Consider the following 24,296-nt stretch of genomic DNA (forward strand, 5'->3'; position numbering starts at 1 on the left):
TTGTTAACAGTATAGCCGCGCGGCGATACTCGGTAAATAAAATATTTTAACATTATAGCCGAACGGCTAGACTCGGTAAATATATAACCGCTCGGCTATACCCTATACACGAACATTTAAAGAGTATAGCCGTCCGGATATACTCTATAAATATATACGAATTTGTTTAAGAAATATTACCATATATATTCCAATTACATGTTTCTTCCGTTTTTGTTTTTACCTTTCTCTTATTTGCAAAACGTTTGCTGGCACTTGTTAATTTACGCATTTCAGACTAGTTGTCTTGATCATCAATGGCAATTTCAGCTCTCTCTCCCTCTCTCTCTGTCTCTAGATGTAATTTTAGAACTAAAAATTTGGGAAAGAAAAATTATATTTAGAAAGACAACATAAGTACAGAAAAATCATATGCTTTTGGTTTTGGATCCATACATGAAGCAACAACTCTAGTGAAAAGAGAAACTCCAGGGGACCTGTCCCTTCAACCGGTGCAAAATGGAATCACAATCTGCGTTGTTTGGAGTGCTCCCGTCAACAGATTCTAACACAAAATGGCTACGTTTTTCAAGGGGTGATTTCCTTGACAGGTATCACAGTTGAATCACATAACGAAACACACTGAATTCAATATATAAGTTTAGCAAACCCTCTATAGTAGCTTTAATGAATTCAGATTAACATTTTAGAAGAGGGGTCAGTGAGTGAACTCACAGCCTACTTGCATCTGCACAGAGACTTCATTGTCCCAAGCACGACTTCACCAGAAACATTCAAAACACGGATTAGAATAAGGAAAGGAGATTAAGATATATTCAGCAAGTAATGTATTATGTAGTGTAGGAACAACACTAACAGATCAAATATGGCTTTAAATATTGGCCAAAGTCTTTGGATTGCATCTGCCACTGCTTCTGCATGATTAACATATCTGGAATTGATATTTACTAGCATGTTTAGCACATCCCAACAAAATAAAAAGAAATTGATCATACCTGTCTGAAGTAGTTGAGGATTTTGAGGTAGTAAAATTCGAATTGATGTAGAAAAGAAATTTGGACAACATCGTACCTTGGGCATTACTTCAGCTGCGACTGCTTAAACATAACTTGATATAGCCCGGATACCGCACAGCTAAATAGAATATTTAAAAAATATAGCGGTGCGGTTAGACTATAAAATTGGGATATACAAAATTATGATGTCACTGCTGTATTAGCTATAATAAATAATGGAAACAAGTTGTTCCCAATAATCAATGAGTGTGAGACAACCACGAGAATAGATAGATAAACTTTCCTACCAAAGTAGTTAACACATCCAGCAAGATGAAAAACTTGTGCTAAATGCAGAATCTTGAACAAGGTTTGATAATTGATACAGAATGAGTCAAAGGGAGAAACTGACAGTAAATTGTAGTAAAAGTTCTGTTAATTTAAGTTTCAGGTTCTGTTTTCAACTAAAATTCATTTTTACATAACCTCAACTAGCCAATACATACAATTACATCAACTCAACTATCTGCATCAAATTTTTATCCCCCAACAGTAGAATTACTCAGGTGGAAACATGAAGCTCACAAGCATAAAATGAAAAGGAAAGAAATTAAATAAGGGAGGTATGGGTATATATTGCCAAACTCACATTGATCTTCTGTATATATTCATCACGATACTGAAGCTTATGACCATGATACCTATCCACCAAGAAGAACCTCCGTATGCCATACTTTTAGGTTGTAAGAAATACAAACAAGACAAAATGGCAGTCACTAAGAGAATATTTAACGATACTCGTATACATTTAAAGGGTATAGCCGCGCGGCTCGACTCTAGAAATAGAATATTTTAAAAGTCTAGCCGGTCGGCTATACGCCATAAATAGAATATTTTAACAGTTTCGCCGGGCGGCTATACTCTATAAATAGAATATTATATTTAAAGATATTCGTATACATTTCAAGGGTATAGCCGAGCGGCTCGACTCTAGAAATAGAATATTTTAAAAGTACAGCCGCGCGGCTATACTCCATAAATATAATATTTTAACAGTACCGCCGCACGGCTATACTCTATAAATAGAATATTTAACAGTATGTTCGAACGGCTATTAAATAGAATATTTATCGAGTATCGCCGCCCGGCTATACTCTTTGACTAGAATATTTTAAACGGTATAGCCGAGCGGCGATACTATATAAATGGAATATTTTAAGAGTATAGCCAGGCGGCTATACGCTGTAAATATAATATTTTAACAGTATAGCCGCGCGGCGATACCCTTTAAATTATACGAAAAACTTGTAGGCTTCTATTTCTCTCAGTTCACCTGAAGACTTCGCCAAAAATTGAATGTCATGGAGGCGATATAGTTAGTACTAGTGGGCGTGAAGCAACTTCCAATAATGCATGTACAATCAACATTGATTCATCTGAACCTGAATACCAACTAATAAAAACAAATATATCAGAAACAGTTCAAGAGATGAAGTTCAAAATATTGTAGAAGTTTCTAGAACTGTATAAGCATTCAACATTTAATTTCTTGAACGGTTTCTGATTTATATAAACAATATTTAAATAGTCTAGCCGAGCGGCTATACGCAATGTATAGGAATTCTTTAAGAATTATTTTCATATTCCAATTACGTGTTTCTTCCGTTTTTGTTTTTTCATTTCTTTTGTTTGCAAAATGTGAGGTGAAAATTTAAAAATTCAAAAAAGGTGTTATGTTTTGAATCTGTTGCTAATTGAGTTTTTCCTTTTTTTTTTTTGGTAAAAAATATATTTGACAATCCCACATCTGAAGACACCGGGTATGAATTATATACTTGCTTTTTATAAAAAAAAGGATTTTATGGACAAAAGATTTTCTCAGCCCTATAAGGTATTGAGTGGTGAATTTGCTGAAGCTTCATGGCCAAGCTTGATTGCTTGATCCTCATATCAATGGGCTTTACCTTCCTTTTGTGCATTGGGCTACGATATAACTTGTAGGTGGCTCCATCCATATCACACCGAGTAGAATTCTATAAGCGCTCGCTATAGAATGATTCATTAAATTGAAAATAAGGGGTTCAGAAAACTGAAAATATGTTTGGTAACATATTTTGATTTCAGTTTTCATAAAAGTGAAATCTAGTTGTCAAAATCACCCTTATTTTTCAAAACAACTTGAAAGTGTTTTTTGTTTTTTGTTTTTTGCGTTATTTTTTCATTCACTAATTTTACATCACCGCACATGAAATGCACTCCAGTTACCAAAATTCGATATTTGGAATTAACTTAGACATGGCCACTCAATTCCTACGTTCAGCCACGGGACCTCCAAATCCAAAATTCACCCAATCTAATTCTAAAAAATTCATCAAAAAATACAACAAATTCTTTGTAACATGCACTTCTTGACTATTATTGATGATGCTTAAGTATATTATTAATGGAAGATAAAACCAGAAAACAACTCAACACTTCTTGGCAAATGCTAAACTCAAGCTGAATTTGTTTATAGAAGAGAAAAATAATTTAAACATTGCCAAGCTTAATTAATCATTTAATTGCCATACTAGTCTGAGTCGTTGAGATGCCTACTAGTTCTCTTTTGTTGCCTTTTTTTTTCTTTGGAAAGATGGTGAATTGACTAATTGGCATGTTGTAGCATGTACCAACTTTGACTGGGACCATAATTTCTTATCAAATACGCTACTAAATTTAGTCCCCCCCACCTCAAAATATTAGGACTAGATTACGAGTAGATTAAGACCTACATGGAGTGGTTAAAAATAGATATTAATAAATTAAAACAACTTTAAAATCTCATGATACATAATAATTTTGGTCTACGTAGTTGATTAATAAGAAATAGGATATCGAATTTAAGACCTCTTTCTACGTAGTCGGTCGTTATACCTACATGGAGTGGTTAAAAATAGATATTAATAAATCAAAACAACTTTAAAATCTCATGATACATAATAATTTTGGTCTACGTAGTTGATTAATAAGAAATAGGATATCGAATTTAAGACCTCTTTCTATGTAGTCGGTCGTTATAGTTTGTAGTTTTAATTTTTGTAATTTAACACATATGTAATTTACTAATTGTTGTAATATAACGATAACAGTTTAATTTATTTGTTTTTATTTTTGAATGGAGTTGGTATGAGGAGGGGACACGTATGAAAGGTAACACTAAGTAAATTACATATTTTAAATCGGAAAAATTAAAGCTTAAGAAGCAAAACCAAAATTTCAGCATATTTACTAGACAATTAATTGTCTCCATTTTGGGCCAATTCCAATTATACAGACTTAGCACTTGATGATCGGATATCTGACTGTGAAAGAAGAAAAACTATTTACTAGGGGGGCTAATGGTACTTTTGGACCACGGAGGCCAGGGTCAAGTCAAGTTCTCTATAGTCTTTACTTTTAAGAGATATTTAGTGATATACCCATTTCTAGCACTAATATTATAAATAAATCCTACACAATTGAATTTCTATAAACAAACCAAAAAAAAAACCAAAAAATGATAGCTGGCCTTATTGAATTTAATATTGATTATTAAATTACTTTGATGCCCTATTGAGTGTTTTGGGTATTTTTATGAGATTTTGGGGTTGGGTTTATTTTAAGAAATTGATGGCAGTTTTGTAATTTATAAGAAGTTAAAACTTTTTTGTTATGTTGTAAATGAGCTTTGGGTGTGTTTCTAAAGTCCATTTCATATATGGTATTTTTATAATTTGGGCCCCATATTGGGTATAATAGTGAATCTCCCAACTTTTAATTGGTTGGGCATGGTCAAAGTCTCAGAGCTCAAATGTCTTTCTGGGCCTAGTCATAGTATAGCCCATAAATAGGGCATATGCTATCCTCAACGACAACAGAAATACTTTCTTGTAACGGAAATAACACTGTTTTGCTATCATAAGTCAATAATGCAAGGGTAAACAGCTGAAAACCCACCTAAACTATAATGCTTGTCAAAATATCCACCCTGAATTGTTTTTTCAGCCAATTTAACCATCAGACTATTTTAAATGGTCAATTTACCCCCTACTGTTAGTTTCCATGTAGTTTTATCCAATTTTCTGTCTAAATGTCACATGTTAGGCACGTAATTCACTGTTTAATTAAAATTTAATTTTTTAAAGTTTAAAATAATAAAATGTTTAAAATTACAAAACTGAAAGAAAAAAAAAAACAAAACAAAACAAAACAAAAGGGAAGGCAATCAATGTCTTCCCCAGCCCATTCCTCCCAAGACTCTGTCTTCAATCCCACATCCACAAGGGTTTTCGAGTGAATGCCAATGGTTGGTTCGTGTAAATAAACATATAATCAGAATCAATATATGGTTTCATCTTCATAAGACCTACTTGTTCTTGATTGGGTCAATGGGATTTAGGGATTGCATTTCAGTGTTTAGGTATTCGGAGACTGGATGATTTTTATGGGTGATTGGGTTGTTTTTATTTGATTGTTGGTGTTGGCTGGTACTGCCCCCGTGCACTGGCTCAAGATGTAGACAGCGACACGTGAGAGGGATATGAGGTCGACGAACGTTGCGGCTAAGGTGACAACGGGATTGATGTGGCCACCGGAAATGGAATCAGATTCTTAAAAGAAAGTGAGAGGGAGAGAAGAATAAGAAGGAAAAATGAGAGAGAGAGAGAGAGAGAGAGAGAGAGAGAGAGAGGCATATATTAATTTCAAGTCGTGAGGGTTTAGGTATTCAATCCCGCCGCTAACTCTGATTCGATCCAGGTATTCAATCCCGCTGCTGACTCAAGTGCCCCAGCTTGAAATGGTCCCAAACCTCCTGTTCTACTTACAGACCGAAAAAGAATCTGAGAGAAGTGAGTCATCATTCCCAAGCTCCTTGATTGAGTATTCTAAAAAGAACAAAGAAATGATTTTACATTTTTTACAGGCCAAGATGAGGTCGATGAAGAGATGATGATCGCCATGGCTGACAAGGTGGCTGTCGATAGGGTATGGGGGATGGGGTGGGGAAGACGTTGATTGCTAGGGTTTTTTTAATTTTTTATTTTGTTGCTTTTTTAGTTTTTAAAGATTTAATTATTTTTAATGGAAAATTGGATGAAACTACATGGAAACTAACGGCAGGGAGTAAATTGACCATTTAAAATAGTCTGATGGTTAAATTGGCTGAAAAAATAATTCATGCTGAACATTTCGACAAGCGTTATAGTTCAGAGGGGTTTTTGGCAGTTTACCCTATTATTGCATATATAGAAAAAAGTTATCATGTGTGTCATTACATTATTGGCTGAGGATAGCAAAAAGTGTTATCCCTATTGCATGAAAGTCTTTCTCCAACGACATGCCTCTAACAAATCCTCCTATTATGTTTAAGAATAAGAAATTGCATTCATTCATAAAGTTGAACTGTTGGCTATTTATTTACTTGAAACTGGGAAGTCATAAATCAGGAAAGTCGTGAATAGAGAAGAGAATGAATTGGTAAGGGATCAACTATTACGGATTGTAATGTAGAATTCGTATAATTTTTTTTATTTCTTAGGCCATCCTCGATGGGGACCTTAAACAGGGCTCAACTTTGTGCAGAAAGACATCACCAATGGAAGATATTTAGGGCTCTATATCATAAAGTCTCACTGAAGCTGTCTTTAAATCTGTGGACTCTGATAGAGCCCCTAGAGCCCAAGTGGATCCCATATTTTGAAAAATTGCAGCATGCATCATGCTTTGTTTTATGTTTTATTTTATTTTATTTATTTATTAAAATGTTTTTTTTTCTAAAAGGCTTTGTCTACCCCTTTTGTTTTTTGTTTCATTTTTTCTTTTTCTTTTTTTGGTTTGATATTTCCTTCTCTCTCTCTTCTTTTTTTTTTTTTTGCTTTTTTCTTTCAATTATTATAATTTACCTTTAGTATTACTTTAACATCCCGCCCAAAAAATTAATTAATTTCCCTATTTTTTAAAGCAAACCTTTAAGGTTTCTTAGTGGTTTAGGGTTGACTTTTTGCTTCGGACTGGTTTTGGAAAATTTCTCGGTTCCATACGTAGTGCTCAAGCTTATGAGTTCGTAAACACGTAGTGGGCCCAAATTAGTTAAAACGAAAACGTTTTGATTTACGGAAGTGTAGTGGCATAATCGTGAATTTTTCGATGTTGGAATTTAAAACCCAGCTGGCCAATCAGATTTTAGCACCTCTCTCTCTCTCTCTCTCTCTCTCTCTCTCTCTCTCTCGTGTGAACAGTGGCAACGCCACTTCCAGTCACTTTTCCATTGTTGTCTGGCCACGGTTGGCGGTACAATCTTCACAACAATTGTTCCCCTCTTCCTCCTCCACAAAACCCATCCAAAATCCACCCTTGAAACCCAGTAGATAGCCGGGATTTTGGATCCAAAAACACAACCCAAAATAGTATTGTCGCCGGAAATTGCAGCGGCTACGCTAGCTGTATTCAGCCACCATCGACCTCCATTTTTGTCCCAAAACACTCATATCCTTCTTCAAAACCAAACCCGTAACCTTGTCGGATTGCTCAAATCAAAGTTGGAAAATTCCTAGGTTTCCGGAGAGAAAAAACCGATCGTTCGAGACCTTTAATGGCCAAATCGATCTTCGACACATGTATGAAACTTACTCCCCTTGTTGAGCTTGATCATTTGGTATAAGGCTTGATCGGCAGTTTGGAGTTTTCTGGTCACCGAAAATTTTCTCAAGCCACCCACCACTACGGGCGACACGTGGGCCACCTAATGATGGCCCATTTTGTCCTATAATTCTACCCTTGTCGTCCCGAGCACGATGGTATGTTCGGATTGGTGAGACTTCATTGTTTGACCAACGATCGAAGTTTCGCCTATTAGGTACCGTTTGTTCAGGAACTAACGAACCGATCCTTTAGGGTTTCACACACTTGGGGTTTCGGGAAAACTAGAATTCACTCTTAAGTCTGGTTTGGAACTATTGTTTTACTAATGGTTGATATCTTTCAAATAGGTTCGTAGACGCCATGTACCGCTTCGGATGCACCTAATCAGGGTTGAGCACACTTGGACCCACGGTGAGTGGACATTTGTTTTATAAATAATTTTCTTGCTATGATGATTTTATTAAATGATTTACTTATGGTTTTTACTTTCCAAATATATTATTTATGATTTATTATTCGATTTTGGTTTGAAATGATTATAAATGTTTATGTATGTTGTTAAATAACGTTAGTTTGGAAAGTTGAGAATGGTTTGAGAACTAGAATTGAGAAAGGATTTGGGAATTAGTTTTATGACACGTTCAAGAAAGGTTTTCAAATCCACCATAGGTACCTTAGCTGTTGCCTTTGGAAATATTGTTTCATCTTTCGGAATATTGGTTGCCTTCAGATGTTATGATGTCTACGGACATCCCAGTTGCCTTCGAAAATTTAAAATGTCTTCGGACTACTTGGTTGCCTTCGGATGAGTCTACGCATGTATGACATTGCCCCATGAGTCTCGGGGACACCCAAACTGTGTAGTGCTAGGATTTGCGTTTCGAGTTGACCTCATGTCCCCCGATTATGCTAGAATTTGCGTCTCAGGCTGACCTAGTATCCCCCGATTCTACTAGGATGTGCCACACATGTGGAGTGGTTAGTTCCACATATGTAGTACTTGGATTTGATGGATTACTATTGGAATTGACGGATTATATGGGGTACACCTAGGTGGAAAGTATTTTCAGTTTTGAGTTTTTTTTTAATTGAATTTGATGATTTTATCTCAGATTGTTTAAATTTTAGTTTTAATGTTCATTGTTGATTTATCTTTTCATGAGTTATGTATTTATGAAATCTGCCAGGTGTCGGATAGGCACATGGCTCGTAACGAGTTCCAAGGGGGAACTCGGGGCAGGTCCTATCAATTACTACTTCAATTTTTCTATGTTTCTTTTATTTTTTTAAATTATAAATTGGGTAGAAATGTTGATTTTTGATTTTTTTTTTAAAAATTGTAATTTACCTTTAGAATTACTACTCCAAATTTTGAATTTTTTTGTCCATTAAAAAAAACTAACATAAACATAAACATACAATAAAACAAACTAAGTTAATAACAACAAAAATTAACACGTAAAACATCATAAAAGCATTCATATAGAGCATCTGATGTAGAGCCCTCCGTTGTGGGAAAGATACTTTTAGAGCCCGGAATATTTCAACGGAGCTCTAAATGGGTCTCTATCCACCATTTTTAGAGCCCCATTTAGAGATTATGATTGGAGATTAAATACAAGAAAAGTCTGCATGCATGGGCTTAGTCAAATTGATTAAAGTTTATGTATTCCCCCACTATGCACCCGAGTTTGAATCTCCCTTCTCGTAATATTCTATAATTTCTCGTAGTGTAGAAAGTAAAATATCACTTGCATTAAAAAATATATATAAGAGAAGTGAAGAATTCCAATAATTCCAATAATCATAAGGGATAAGGAAAGAAACTATTGTAGTACAAAAGAAGCTATGGAAGCATGCTAAAGAAAAATGAATGATGAGGTCCCGATGGATAAAGGATGTTCATCGTTTCACATAGTTTCCTTCACAAATTTTTTGTTTATAACAAGACATTGCTTTACGCAATTGACTTATGAAGTGTGGGATTCATAACAAAATAAGATATGTCAGTTTATATTTTGATTCTTAACATCGTTGCTTTATGACTAGGATTATATTGTCTCAGGCATCTACTTAATTATATCGCATACAAAATATCTACTTAATTATATTTTATGTCCTTATCATGCATTAAACTATTTAACAATGATTTAAATCAAATACTTTCTTTTATTCATACTCTGCGTTTATATGTGATCTTTTTGTTGCATTGTACACACATCGTATGTAAGTGATGTTCTAGTCTTTCAATATTTAGATAAAAAAGTATATTATCCATATAATATATGTATAAACTCTTGGCCAAGAGAGCTCATGTTGCAAGTTGAACCTGGTCCCGTTAAAAGTTGAAAAAGGCAACAGCTGGCCATTGGCGATGTGATCAAAAGGAAGAAAATTGAAAGCGTAGGCTAAAAGAAGGGCATGGGCCAGCAAACACGCCAAGCAGCTCTCTGTAAAAGCACCCCAAATGTGAAAACACTCGTAAAGACTAGACATATATGTGGCCACTCCATATACAATAATCAGATATTGTCTTCTCTTTTTTTTTTCTTTTTTTTAATTTTTTTAACAAGCATCTGCCTTAAAAGGGGAACTTTTAGTAATAATCATGAAACAAGAGTAACGTAAAAGAGACATGATGAATAATATCAGGAGCACCGCATACCTGTTAAAAAAACTCATCACAAAAAAGAGCAAACTATGCAAGTCGATGGGCAACCCTATTTGCTTTGCTGGGCAAAAGGACAACCTTATGTCACCAATGACAAATCCTTCTAATTAGTATATTTAACCTTCACTTGATTAAAGAAAATTCTAATATCAAATCTGATCAAGTAGTACTATTGAACTCAACCAAATGGTGCCAGAATCACTATATATACCTCAGCTATGTTGGTCTCACTATATACATCCTAAATTTGTAGGTCTCATATGAAATATATATTGAATATTTGATATTTTGTGGGAGAGAGAGAGAGAGAGAGAGAGAGAGAGAGAGAGAGAGAGCATATATGTCGACGTGGAGGGGGCAGGTGTCCTCAAAGGGATTAAGATACGCTACTCTTAAAAGGAGTTCCCACTTTAAACTCTTGGTATTTCTTTAATAACTTTCACATTTCTGGTGGTTGAATTTGCCTGCCGTGGGCCAAAAGTACGTACCATTTCTTACTGTAAACGCTAATTCATACACCACCATCACAACAACACCACCAACAAAGTGTTTGATTTTGATGGAGCTGGTGGCTTTGTGAAGGGGGCCATGCCTGGAAAGCCAAGACTCTGCAAATCACAAATCAAAAGTATTTGATTAAAAATAAAATTAAAAATTAAAAAAAAATTCTAAAAGGAGGAGAGAAGAAGAAGACCGTATCAAAATCATAGACAGCGTGCTGGCCACTAAAACCCTTTATGCCACTATTGACCAAACCACCTTTCCATGAGATTCCCCAAACCCATCCCAACTCCATGGCCGTCCTAAGATTCTATGCCACCAATAAATTAGACAACGACCTTTTTTTAATTATAATTAATTAACCCATTAATTTATTTAACACGCTTCCATTTTTTTAATTAGCTTTTAATTATTTTTAGCTGATCTCACCTTGAACTAACTAAGACACCAAATACCAAACCACCCCATTTCAAATTATTTGTACTTTTGTCTTTTGATTGACTAATTGTGGGTTAAGCATAGAGACAACTTTAGTCAAAGTTAGACATTTGAATGATCTTGGATTAGCGGGAGTTGATTATGGATGATTTGAAAATAAACAAAATTAAATTAGGGCATTTGCCCACAAAGATGAAATTCAAAAATACAAAACCATCATTAAAACAACCTATTCAACTTTCAATAAAAATCAAGAAAGAAAAAAAAATCACAAATGATTAATAACCCATGAAAATTAATTTACTTAATTCTATTCAAGCCAAGCACTATTATCTCCCTCCCTCCCCTCTTTCAAACACAAGAGGACTCCTTACTCACAGACTCCATATTTCATGCACACGTGCCACAAAAAACCAATCACACGTGTGAAAATATATATGATCATCGATCACCGGCCACCGTCTATCAAGGCCTCCAAGCGCTGGCCCAAACCACTGGCTGATCCTTCCACGAAAGGAATATTCCAGCGCCTGCTTCCGAGCACTGTGTCATTGCCCAACCTTCCTTGTACCTCCTCAACAAGGCGCGTACGTCATCGCACACCTCATCACTAAACGTCACGGGGCTAAACCCGGCCCCATGCATTCGCCTTGACCAGCGAGTGGCGGTCTCGCGCCTTTCAACCGACTCTGACGGCGCGCAGGCCACCAAATCGACCACGGCTCGACCAGCTGCCCTCTCGAGCATCAACCGCTCGTTGCTGGTCCTGGCGAAGCTCTCGTCCAGCGCCTCGAAGTAAACCCTAAACCATCTCAAGCACTCTTGAAAGCCGTGGACAAAGTCAAGCCCGTCAACCCCAACGTCGAGATCAGCCTCCTCCTCCACGAGAGTGATGATCCTCGGTCTCAAGCTCCGGAACGCAGACACCAAATAATCACGCCGGTTTCCAACGGCTTGGATTGAGTGTAGAGTGCCAACACAGTTGACGGCCAGGGCCTCATCGTCTCTGATATCCAGCTCTGATAAATTCAGCTCGGAGAGATCGCCCGAGTGATGTACGGCGTTGAATTTGAAAGGCACGCCCATCAATCGGGCGAACTTCTCCATTCTGGCGCCAATTTCCTTCATTACTTTCTGCGCTGGTGCACCACCGGAGCCGTCACTGGCTCTGGTGGCGACCACAGTAGTGAGGCGCAAGTGCGGCGTCTCATCGGTTCGGGTGGCCAGGGCCTCGAGCAGCGTCGGCCACTGGGTGCAGTAAGTGTTGCTGATGTCGATTATGTGGAGCTTGGGCTCTCCATCGAAGGCTTCCATGATCGCCCCATTGCACGCCACGTGTCCGAAAGTGGTCCAAGGGCTGACCTCCTGGAACTTGAGCACCATTTTTCTGGTGGACTCGAAGGAGCATGTTTTCTCTGAGGCGGAGATTAGGGTTCGGTAGCAGCGGTCGCCGGAGTCGGTCATGCGGCTGAAAAGAGCCTGGAGGAAATAGGAGGTGAGCTTCTGGTCGGTGTCGCCGTACGGGCTGCCGAGCTCGTTGAGCATCCACATGAGCTGCTGGACGCGGGAGCTGTTCTTGTCGGCGATGGCCTTGGCGGTCTCCAAGAGGAGCTCCGGGGCCCACTTGCCGTTGGAGAGCTCGAAGTTGATGAGGGCGGGTGAGAAGGAGAAATCTGTGGGTGTGGGAGTGGTAGTGGTGGTGAGGAGAGGGTTTGGGGTTGGCGGGGTTGGGTGATTTGATGGGTAGTAGTGTTTGGAAGAAGACGAGGAGAAGTCTTCTTCATCCATGAAAAAGTTGAAGCATTCTTCGACGTCGTCGTTTTGGTGGGGGTAATTAGGGTGAAGGTTTTGATGAGAGGGGCTGAGGAAGGAGGATCTAGAGCTGCTGGAAGTAGTGGTGGTAGTTGTTGGTGTTGAGGTTCTGGTGGTGGTTGAGTTGTTGAAAGATTGATGGTGATCAGATTGGAGACTGACTAGTTTAAACAAGGTATCCATTTAACCTGCAAAGACCCACATCAATAAACTTAACTGAGAGAGAGAGAGAGAGAGAGAGAGAGAGAGAGAGAGAGAGAGAGAGAGAGAGAGAGAGAAAAGAGAAGGAGAGAGAGAGAGAGTGTGTATGTGCTTTGGGTTGTTCGGGGACAGCAGATAGATGGGTCTTTGTGTTTTTAACTGTAGGAGACTGGGGTATAGAAAATGATTAGGGTATCTTGAGGTTGGATTTTAGCTGGTTAATTTCAATAACATAGGTTATAGGTAGGAATGAGGAGGTTTTGTTGGATAAGTAGAAAGAATATTGGCACCAATAAACTAATATCCATGATAACATTAAAAAAAAATAACTAATTAGATTTGTAATTAAGTGTCTCACAACTTGACATGTTTTACTAATTAAGCTTTACATGAAATATCGGAAATTAGTATGATTAGTGCATTATCTTGCCAAGAGGTGGATGATGAAGGTAATTGGGGAATCTTAAGTGGGTAACATTTGCTTTGCTTTTCTTTTCTTTTGGTGTAATCGATGAGGAATATGTAGTGGGGTTGGTTTCTTTTATAGCTTGGCTTATTCCTCTTTATGGGTCTTTTTTTTTTATTTTCTTTTTTTAACATGTATGGATGGACCAATCCAAGACTGAGTTAAATTATACTTACAAGTTTTTGGGTTGAACATAGAATGTGGAATGGACTGAGCTATATTGTTGAGAAATAGAATTGCAATCTGACAAAAAGATGAAAAAAGTCTGAGAAAAAGTAAACAGGGTCTAGATCACCAAATTGCTAGTGGATTAGCTTTTCATTCTTTGACTCTCTCTCTCTCTCTCTCTCTCTCTCTCTCTCTCTCTCTCTCTCTGTGGATTGGAATAGTTTGAGTGGGAGCAGGCGTGCCAATTGGGTTTTGGGGGGAGAGAGATGGAGACATAAGTAAAGCTGCCGGCGTGCATCATCATCATCATCAAAGCCACCATCACGAACCTTCAAAAAAAAAATAATTAACCCACTCACACTCACATTTCCTTGCCCCCCAAGTTCTAAAAAGCCTTTCCCCCTTCAAACCCTGCCAAAACTCCCACCACTTTTTCCTTTCTTAGCTGTTACATTATCAGCCCCATACACCAATGTCTCATATCTTAATCTAGGTAATAACACCAAAATGTACCCTTCACCAAAATCCAGGGGGGCATGCCTAGCCTTCCACTTCTTTTCCCCCCTTTTCCTTTCTTTTTTTTTAGCCACTCATGATGAGATGTACATTTGATTGTTTATAAGCACACATGCTCTCTAATCTCACCCACCCCATAACACCACCAGGCTAGTTACAGCCCTGCTAGGCCTTTGATTTCTCTAGATTACCCAACCATCATTGTTCATAGATTTACTCATTGTATAGTTTGGTACAGTTCCAAAATCTCAAGAACAAAACCCGCTAGGCCAATCTGGTTCTTTATATACATACATTTATATACACACATATATATATATGATTGCAACCCAAGTCCCCAAGTCAAGTCCCATCTTGATTTTTTCATTGTCCTAACCTTGTTGTCTTCAAGCTCAAACATAATTCCTTCTAGAGAGAAAATCTTTGTCTCCTCTTGGCAAAATAGGCTAGCTAGTTCCTCAAGTAATATATATTAAAGATTAGGAAAATTATATAGTTCTTGTTCTTATGTCAATTGTCAAGGTGAGTTATAATTTTCATGTGTGGATTCTTCTTGTTCTTGGTTTTCTTTCATGAATCATTAGGAAAACTCCATGCTTGGACTCTTTGTCCCTTGTTGAGATTGAGAGTGGATTTAAGGAAGTTTTCTTGGGAGCCATCATCATTTTTAAACCATCTTGGCATCTTCCCCTTTGAGTGTGGCCAAAAGTCGAGAATTTGCCTTGGGAAAGCCACTCAATTCCCAAGAATTAACAGAAGATAATATTCCCTCTGAAGAATTCCAACCCCACTGGCAAACATATGGTAAAAAAAAATAAACAATGAACATGATTTAATATAGAATTTTCCATAAATAATTATTTATTTGCTTGGCCCATTATGGTATATTTCTCATCAGATAAATTAGTAAGGAGAGAAGGGAAGAAGACAAACTTTGAATTTGAAGGCTAAAATTAAGGGATGTTTTGTTTTAATTAGTATTATTTGTTATTATTACATGAATAATATAGATGAAATGTCACTGCCACAATAATAATGCAAAATTTGTTTCGGATTAGGATGGCGATGTGGCAACTTGTTATGTTCTTAGTCATGAGTTTAGAAAACCATTATCTTTTCTAGTCATTTTAAAAAAGAATTGAACGTAGATTATGTTTGTCATGACTCATGAGTTTATGGAAATTAAAAATAATTATAGCTCGTCGTCTGTCCATGGCAATGGCATGGACCACAGTTTAATTATCGTGCTAATTAAGGTGACGATTTACAATTAAGTGGCATGAGACAACTAGTTACCAAGTTGTTGTCATGACCATGTCTCGGCCTTTTTCCTAGTCATTCTTCGGAACTAAATATTTTAAGATATTATTATTCTTTTTCTTCTCTTTGTTGATGATGTTGAGCGACCCACTTGTCGGGAAATTGTTATCAAAATTGAGTTTGATTATTATTATGAAGTCATGTGGGTAGTAATTTAACTACATGATTAGTCTCTTGTCACGCGGTTCACGGCAAATGAATTTTTCGGTTGTTTCATAGACATTTATTTTTTTTATTAGAAGAAATTTAAAACTTAATGAAAACTAACACCAAAAATATCAAAAGAAAATAAATGAATGTTGCGACCGGAAAGAAAAAAAGATTACTTGTGTGTCGAGTCCAAATTAATTATGAAAACACAATTTGTATTAACTTGTTAGTTATGCATTAACAAACACAATCTCTTTTCCTTCTCTTTGTTGATGATGATTCTATGCTTGAAATACGATATCAAATTGCAGATATGCCTTGATGAATTCAAGTGCTTTTCATTATCTCTCTCAAGTTCTAATATATATCTTGAGCTCTGCAACTTTTATCATCAATTTATGGATTCGTAATTCTGAAAAGGAGATACTGTTTGAGCTCCATGTAGTGATTCAGAGATATGTTCCCTGCTTCTGCCCGCTGTCATCAGTAGAGAAGCAGCATGCATGTGCTTAATTATAGACCACCCTTCTCAAAAATATTTTAATATCCTAAAATCAATTAGTTCTTCTAGCCAGTTTTTTTATTTTCATTTTGGTTGTAGGTAATTTGTTGTAGCATAGCTGGGATGGTGTAATGAGTGGTTTTTTGAGAATGGAGAATTTGAACTTGAGAAATCTTTTTAAGACAAATTTGGGTGTAGTGACACACTGGTCTCTCTCTCTCTCTCTCTCTCTCTCTCTCTCTCTCTCTCTCTCTCTCTCTCTCTCTCTCTCTCTCTCTCTCTCTGGATGTAGATAATGCTCCAATTGAACACATAACAGAGAGAGGGAGGGAGAGAATTAAAACTCCTTAGACAAATTCCTAGTTTGATAAATATTTCAATTTTGATGGATGTGTTCATGATTTAAACAATGTCAATCCTGTAATTCAAAACTTCTGTTGTTGCTTTGAAGTACAATCGTAGACAGTTTTTATCCCTCCGCACGCTCCACATCTGCTCTTTTTATACCTCAAAAGAACAGATTACAATGCTCTTTCTATTTGCTCATCCAAAACATTATCTACATTTGGTACAATACAACATTTGGGACATTTACCAATTACCATGAAGAAAAATTATTGTAGTTTGTTGCGGAAACTCCCAATTTCCTTTTCTTTGTCGAAGCAAGCTCCGTCGAACCAGCATTAACTGCAGCAGATTCAGGTAGAGCACTCCTTGCTTTCAAGTACTTCCCAACACCACCACCACCAGCAGATCCAGATTCTACTGTTCCTGTAACCGGATTGCTATACCAAGACCCAATCTTGTCCTGAGAGTAACAACAAATTAGTTGCATTATTATTGTAAAAGAGGGAGTAACATATGATAAGCATAAGGACCAATTTAAGGATCTAATAACAAACCTTATCTTCATCCTCAGCTTTCTCCTCAGCTTTGGCCTCTTCTTCCTCTTCATCAGGCTCTGTGTAAGGATTAACAAAAATTGTGACACCTGTTATCTTAATTTCCTCCTGCACAAGACACAGCAGAAAAAGGGAAGTGAGGCCTGTGAATGCAAGAGCTTTAACATAGTTGAAACAATATTCAGCAAGTTGTATGTTGACCAACATGACTGAATGATTGAAACCCATGGAACTCTTTCAGCTACTACCGATAATAAGATGAAAATATATAGATATTTACACAGCTGTGTGCATAAACCCGTGCACGTTCAAAGACAGATACACAAATTAGGCAATGATGGAACTAGATTTGGACTATATATGTTATAAAATGGTATAGAGAACCTACAATCTTTTGTTGTGGCTTTCCATACCATCTATGCCAGTATAATTAAGACCAAGAGTGACAATTTAAGAGAGTCATTTTAAAACACGTATAGGTATCTAGTGTTGAACAAGAAAATAAATAATAAACTTACCAAAGGTTTGTCATTGTCATCAACAGGAACCTTTTCCATTGTTGCCAGTGTTGTCAAGCCACCAACGACTCCACCAAAAACCGTGTGCTTAAAGTTCAAATGATTTGCAGACTTGTAAAGGATGAAAAACTGGGAGCCATTAGTGTGGGGCCCACTGTTAGCCATACTGACAACACCCCTTCCAGAGTGAAGTAACTTGGAGTTCAATTCATCATTAAAAGGCTTTCCCCATATAGATTCTCCTCCTTTTCCAGTACCAGTAGGATCACCACCTTGAATCATAAAATTCCTATATAATAAAAGAGAATAATAGATAAAGCTGCGGTCATATTGATCAACAAAGGACAAAATACAGAACTTAAACTAGAACATTCCACCATACCTAATGCTTCTGTGAAAAGCTACTCCATTATAATAGCCACGTTCACAAAGAGTTATGAAGTTCTCGCAAGCCCTGGGGGTTATATCACAGTGTAGCTCAATGTTCAAATCACCATGTGTTGTATGTAGCTGTACATATCCTTTCTTTTTCGGATTCTTCTCAACTTTGACATATTCAAATTCATTTTCAGTAACAGGATCAAAGGCAGTAGAAGTGAAAGATCTCGAAGCAGCACCAGTGGTGAATTTGCTCTTTACCTGGAATTAATACTCGTGTTATAACAGACATATAGCACAGATAATTGATGCTGGAAGAACAGTATTCTATTAAAACTAGAACTGAATTCATTTTAACAATCATACTCGAACTCCTACCATTTAGAATTGGGTAGAAGAGATTATAAATAAAATTCACTGACCATCTTTGCATTCACTGGTGCCCTCTCACCAGCCTTGTGCATAGCTATTCGAGCTGCAGTTTTATCACTTGATGTGGCTTTTGCGGCAGCAGCACTTCTTCCATGCACTGAAGCAGAAGCAGCATCTACAATACTGTACGCCTGAGGAGCCTCCCCATTCGAATTTGATTTAGGATCCTCTTTAATACGTGATCTTGCAGCTAAAATGGCTTCAAGTGCAGCAGCCCGTTCATTTTGTGCCTTGCTGCCACCTCCTCCATGCAGAGCAGTTTGCCTTCCTTTTTCAGTTCCAAGCTCCTTGAGCATCTGCTTGATATCTCCAGTTACATTTATGTTATAGGTTGGGTCGGAACTCATTCTCTTGAATTCTGAAGAAAAGAAGTAAACAAAAAAACATTAATTACAACAAAAAGAATACCTCAGTTGACCCACAATGGTAATGAAGCCTCTAGCTCACCTTCATCATCAATTTTCAAACTATTTTTAACATGATCGAATTCCACAAGAACCTTGCTATCAAGTGCATTGGGATTCTGCAAAGACCATCCATAAAAATCTGTGAGATATTGAAACATAGAACAAAGACTAACAAGAGTTTTAGTACAACAAAACAGGATTTTTCAGAAACGTATCATGTACCTGAATGGTTATCAGATCTTGCCTAGAAAATGGTTCATCTGTGAGGAGCTCCTTCCAGTTCTTGGTCTTGATGTTTAGTTCTTTAACTGCCTACAAAGCAAAAGCAAAATGATTAAAGTCTACAAAACAGCTATATGTATGACATACACATAGAGAAAAATACATTAAGCAAGAGCAAGATAACAAACCTCATAGCAGAAGACATTTCCTGTTGTCTTCACAGCAACTATGTGTGTAAATTCAGTGAAAACTTTGTTTAAAACAGGGCACTGAAACTCTCCTGCACAAAAAGTGAGAAAAGGTTTACAATCATCTAAGACAAAATACCAAAACAAAGACTGAACTGCCAAACAGGATTATAAAACTGGTGAAGCGGACAAAAAAACCATCTAGCCAACATAGTCACATGTCTGTACAGAGAAAAACATATTTGGAAAATTATGCTGATCTCCAACTCACGGGTCTGAGATATGCAAAGAAATTTCCAGCACGACGTGATTCAAATTATGTACTTTAACAGACTTGGCCCCTCTTGAATGTCACACCTAAAAAATTTTAAGCTCGGGCTTGTTTCTTTTACAAGAAAAGCTCTCAACATAAGATTGAAAAAATGAACCTCAATCCACTATGATAGTTCCAGTTTAGATTGAATTCCAACTTCACCTAAGCTAAAGGCGGTCTTATCCCATATTTTCTTGCATCATGCATGAACCACTATCAACTCTATCATTGAGTGCATACTTCGTAAATATGTACTGAAAAGTAGAGTTAACAAGCACAAACCATCAGCATTCTTGTGGAACGTTAGTGGTATGAGCTCCTCCTGCTTCAATGGAGTTCCGGTGACGGGATGCTTTCCATACTTTCGGATATAGGGAATTATATTCCTGCACCCATTTCCCAAAATCCAAAAACAACATACATGTCACATTTAACCTCCAAAAAAAAATACCGCAAATGAAGTTTGAAACAATCACAAGGAAAAAAGAATCAGATGAACTCACAGTATATCGAAAACACTGCCGTCTGCCGTGCACACTGGGTCTTCAAAAGGCGTAAACGTAAGCCTTCATAAACAATTGAACAAAAGCACCAAACTTCAAAGAGGGCAATGAAAAAAAAAACAGAACTTTACATATTTACATATACAAATATACGAACTTATGAGAGAGAGAGAGAGAGAGAGAGAGAGAGAGAGAGAGAGAGAGAGAGAGAGAGAGAGAGAGAAAGTACGCGCAGCAATAGAACGGGAGGCGTTTGAAAGGAGTGGAGGTAGACTTGGCTTTGGCACCACCCCATTCGGTGGCCCACTCCGTCTTGGTGATGAACATTCGATCTTTGCTGTGCTGTTTCTTCCCCATTCTGTATTATCTGTACGGAAAATGACCTTACTGGGTTCAGATTTCTACTTAGGGTTTTCCTGATTGTCCCAATTGAATCACTGTGTTATCTCTGGGTAATCGCCACCAATCAGAATCTGAACTCCCCTAGGGTTTCTGTTTTGAAGCTGCAACTGAGGCGGTGTGGCGCAGCCTACGTCTATTTCCCAGATTGTGAAGAAAATCGTTTTGCCGTTGATGTTTCGCTGTTATGTTAAAAACTACGTCGTTTGGTGTTTTCCTTTTTGGTCGAATGTCGTTTCTTTTAAAAGATCAGTATTTTGGGTAAAAATAAGCATGTCGTATAACTAAGCCCATATTTTGACAGCCCAATGGGTCTAGGCTTATAAGCTCAAGACTAACCTGAAACCCAGAATTTGTATCAGTAGAAATGGGCGAGTTTAGCAGCAGCAGCAGTAGCGAGGGAGATGGAGATTCGGAGTGGAAGGCAGCCATCAACTCGGCGGCTGCTGGTGCCTCCTCTGTTATGTCTTCGTTTATGAATGGTTTTTCCGCTAATGAAAATGGTGGCGGCGGCGGCGGCGGTGGCGGAGATTACAACCAGAGTAAAACCCAGCAGCTGCCCAAGCACTACCAAATCAAGGTCAGCCTGCCCAATCAGTCCCCAAATTATATGCACTTTGTTTTTCATATATTTCAATTTAATGGGTTTGTAGTTTCTTTGTGAAATAAACATTTTGTGGGATAATAATTTGAAGTATATATATGTGTATATGTGTGCCTCTTTGTGGCCAATTTGTGCAAAACTAAAGTAGCAAGCTTGATGGCAGGCACAAAAACTTTTGGATGAAATCATAGGAAAGAGTTTGGAGATTGTGAATGATCCCCTCTTTCATTTACCAGATGATGAAGCTGTGGTTGATGAAGATGAAGGTTGTATTCGCTTGTTCAAAAATGCTCCCCCTGGGATAGTGTTTGATCATGTAGGTATGTAATTCCCATCAAATGTTTTATTTGTAAACAAGGGATTAGGAGATAATCATGATGTGTCCGCCTACTGCTTTATTATAGTTGAGATAATAGCTGAGTGAAACTGCCTGAATATGACCTGACCTTTTTTTTTCCTCTTCTTACTGAGGCCCCAAATATTCGATTTCTAGATTTGAGTAAAGAGTAATCTTGGAGCAGAAAACTGTTCTTATAAATGAAATGTAATTGGGTTTGTGATATCATCCAGTTACTGCTAATTTTTAGCCAAGTTGTGTCAGGATAGGATAATTTTTTCGTTTTAACGTGCCTTTTTTTAATGCTTGAATTGGAGAGTTGGCCTTTCTCTGGTGCCATCCTACTGATGTATTTCCACACTGCCTATTGCCAAACTGTTTGCATGATTAATTGAAAGTTATGCGAATGCTGTCAGATGAAAAACCATTGAGAAAGAGACCAAGAATTCTTCCTGGAAGAGAAATTAATGAGAAATCAAAGAAGGTTTGCTTATTTATCCATGAAATTTAGTTTGAGTCGGTGATTTCTTGTTTACACAATGGCTCCACTTTCCTTATCCATTTATGGTATTGTCTAAATGGATCGCAGTTTAGACGGCGACTCGAATCTGTTGTTGTTGATGGGAAAGACATAATGGCTGCAGCAAGAGACAGAAGCCTGAGATCATTGTCTAGGCTAGAAGCTAAAGATGAAGCAGCAAAAGCAGCAACCAAAAGAGAAGAGGAAAGAGTTGCTCAACTGAAGAAAATAAGGGGTGAAAAATGGCTACCTTGTATTGCCAGAGAAATGCAATTAAAACGTTGAAATACCTTGCTGGTTAACTTACTTTGATTTGTCGATTCTTGTATTGTCCTTCGCTTCGCTTCTTCTTCGTGTTTGATGAAGTAGAAATCCTAGACAAACATATGTAGACTAATTTTCACAAGCAATGTGGCATGATGTTTTGCTACCTGAGAATTCACGAGGTCCATTTGGCAAGTTGAGCTAGGCACGGTTGGATTTAGATTAGTTTTATCTCTAAATTCTAGTAAAATTAAGTCCAAAAGTCATTTTTAGCTCCTGTAATTTGAATTCCAAACAATTAAAGGATAATTCACAATTTTTTGTCAAATTACTGTAGTATAGAGGGGTATTTTGGTTCAATTTTACAGCCACTCCCATGACCACCTCGACAAACCCGACAAAGAGAGAGAGTTTTTTTTTGGGGGGGGGGGGGGGGGGGCGCGGCGCGGGGTGGGTATGGTCGTGGCTATAGGGTGGGGAGAGTTGAGTTAAGAGGAGGTTGGGTGGGGAGAGGGAGGGAGAAATTGAAAATGCTCGCACGCACATGACTTAAGGGTGTAACTGTAAGAGACCAAATTGAAATTACCCATACTAGCCTCTCTGCACGCGCTTCTGAGCCTGCGAGAGGTTTTTTTTTAAAAAATTTAAATTTATTTTAGAATTAAAAAAGATAATGGATAGTTGTGTTTCATAAAAATATAATCCATTATCTGAATTTTCTTTTAATTTTAATTTTTTTAATATGAAAAATTGTGAATTTACTATATTATCCTCATTTAATTAATAATTTTAATTCTTAATGTTTGCATTAACCAAGGGCATTTTCTGGTATTTTGAATGTTTCACCATTCTCTGCCTTTTACTTTATATATATAGATAATTATTCAGTTATTGGGAGGTACTAAGGCTCAAATAAATAAATAAAACTAACTTGCGATTAATCTGTTCATATGCAAGCCTAACATGTAAATGTGGACAAGCGTCGATTTGGATCAGCTTTATATTCAAATCCTAGTATCCAACAAAAAACAAATATTCAAACTCTTTAAAATTGAGGAAGCGCTCCTCCTCAAAATAAATAGAGTTTTGACACTTATCAAATTTCAAATTTTTTATATAAAAAAAAAAAGTTAAAGGAATTTAAAAGAAAAAATTAATTAGAGAAATATGACAAGTTTCAAAACTCTATTTGTTTTGAGGAAGGCTCATTCTAAGTTTTAAGGAACCAACTTTTTCATATTCAAATTCAAGTAAAATTATTTATTACGGAACAAATCTATTTGGGGTTATATTTTAATTAAAACGATCAGGTTAAAACAAACCAAATTAAATTGGCCAAAAAAATAAATAAATAAATAAAGTTATTATGTTGGGCGGTTTGTTAGGCCGGGTTGGGCCTAACACAAATCAATTCTTTGCATCTTTTCTATTGGAGAGCCTGTTAAATCCTTTTCATTGTTAGGCCCAACCGCAAATTTTTTTCTAATTAGTCCAATTTGAGAGTATGCTAAATCCTTTTTGTTGTATTTTTGCTGTGAAAGATTGGAAGGGGCGGGCGAACTGTCATTAGGGTTCGAACCTTAGACTAGTGATTTGCATTCTAATCCTATTTTAAAGGGTTTTTGGACTAGGGTTTGCTAAACTCTAAACTCAGAATCGACAGTCATTTTTAGGGTTTAGGATATACCAATTTAAATGCATTAAATGCAAAATCAAAAAGCTCAAAAAAAACAATTAAAAATTAATAGAACTTCATAAGCAAAGCAAGGCAACTGAAACGTCTTTTGCTCCTTCCTCTCCTAATTTTCAAGTAATCTGAGTTCTTTGTTTCTCTTTAGTTTGCGATTTAGATAGGGGTATTTTAAGAAATTGTCATTGACAAACATATCAAGTTTCTTTGTCACAGATA

General features: G+C 37.0%; 3 protein-coding genes across 4 annotated transcripts; 1 reads left to right on the forward strand and 2 right to left on the reverse strand.

Moving 5' to 3' along the window:
• Nucleotides 11,394-14,752, reverse strand: LOC18773735 (protein SHORT-ROOT). Its single transcript, XM_007204996.2, has one exon. It carries the CDS (start codon nucleotides 13,258-13,260, stop codon nucleotides 11,731-11,733), a length of 1,530 nt encoding a protein of 509 aa, XP_007205058.1. The 5' UTR covers nucleotides 13,261-14,752; the 3' UTR covers nucleotides 11,394-11,730.
• Nucleotides 16,764-20,876, reverse strand: LOC18772058 (peptidyl-prolyl cis-trans isomerase CYP65). Its single transcript, XM_007207957.2, has 11 exons — nucleotides 20,493-20,876; nucleotides 20,264-20,326; nucleotides 20,043-20,146; nucleotides 19,448-19,539; nucleotides 19,260-19,349; nucleotides 19,078-19,153; nucleotides 18,621-18,988; nucleotides 18,203-18,459; nucleotides 17,821-18,109; nucleotides 17,303-17,410; nucleotides 16,764-17,208 (listed from the first exon to the last, which is right to left on the reverse strand). Exons 1-11 carry the CDS (start codon nucleotides 20,618-20,620, stop codon nucleotides 16,999-17,001), a joined length of 1,785 nt encoding a protein of 594 aa, XP_007208019.1. The 5' UTR covers nucleotides 20,621-20,876; the 3' UTR covers nucleotides 16,764-16,998.
• On the forward strand, nucleotides 20,996-22,578 carry LOC18774907. Of its 2 annotated transcripts, none has more exons than XM_007205789.2 (4): nucleotides 20,996-21,242; nucleotides 21,430-21,586; nucleotides 22,002-22,087; nucleotides 22,193-22,578. In XM_007205789.2, the coding sequence occupies exons 1-4, from the start codon at nucleotides 21,030-21,032 to the stop codon at nucleotides 22,406-22,408; spliced, it is 672 nt and encodes a 223-aa protein (XP_007205851.1). In that variant the 5' UTR covers nucleotides 20,996-21,029; the 3' UTR covers nucleotides 22,409-22,578. The 2 variants fall into 2 exon arrangements, with proteins under 2 accessions (XP_007205851.1, XP_020420815.1); XM_020565226.1 differs by having other exon boundaries at nucleotides 20,997-21,242; nucleotides 22,020-22,087.

This window comes from Prunus persica, chromosome G6, assembly GCF_000346465.2.
Source record: "Prunus persica cultivar Lovell chromosome G6, Prunus_persica_NCBIv2, whole genome shotgun sequence".
Lineage (NCBI taxonomy): Eukaryota > Viridiplantae > Streptophyta > Magnoliopsida > Rosales > Rosaceae > Prunus > Prunus persica.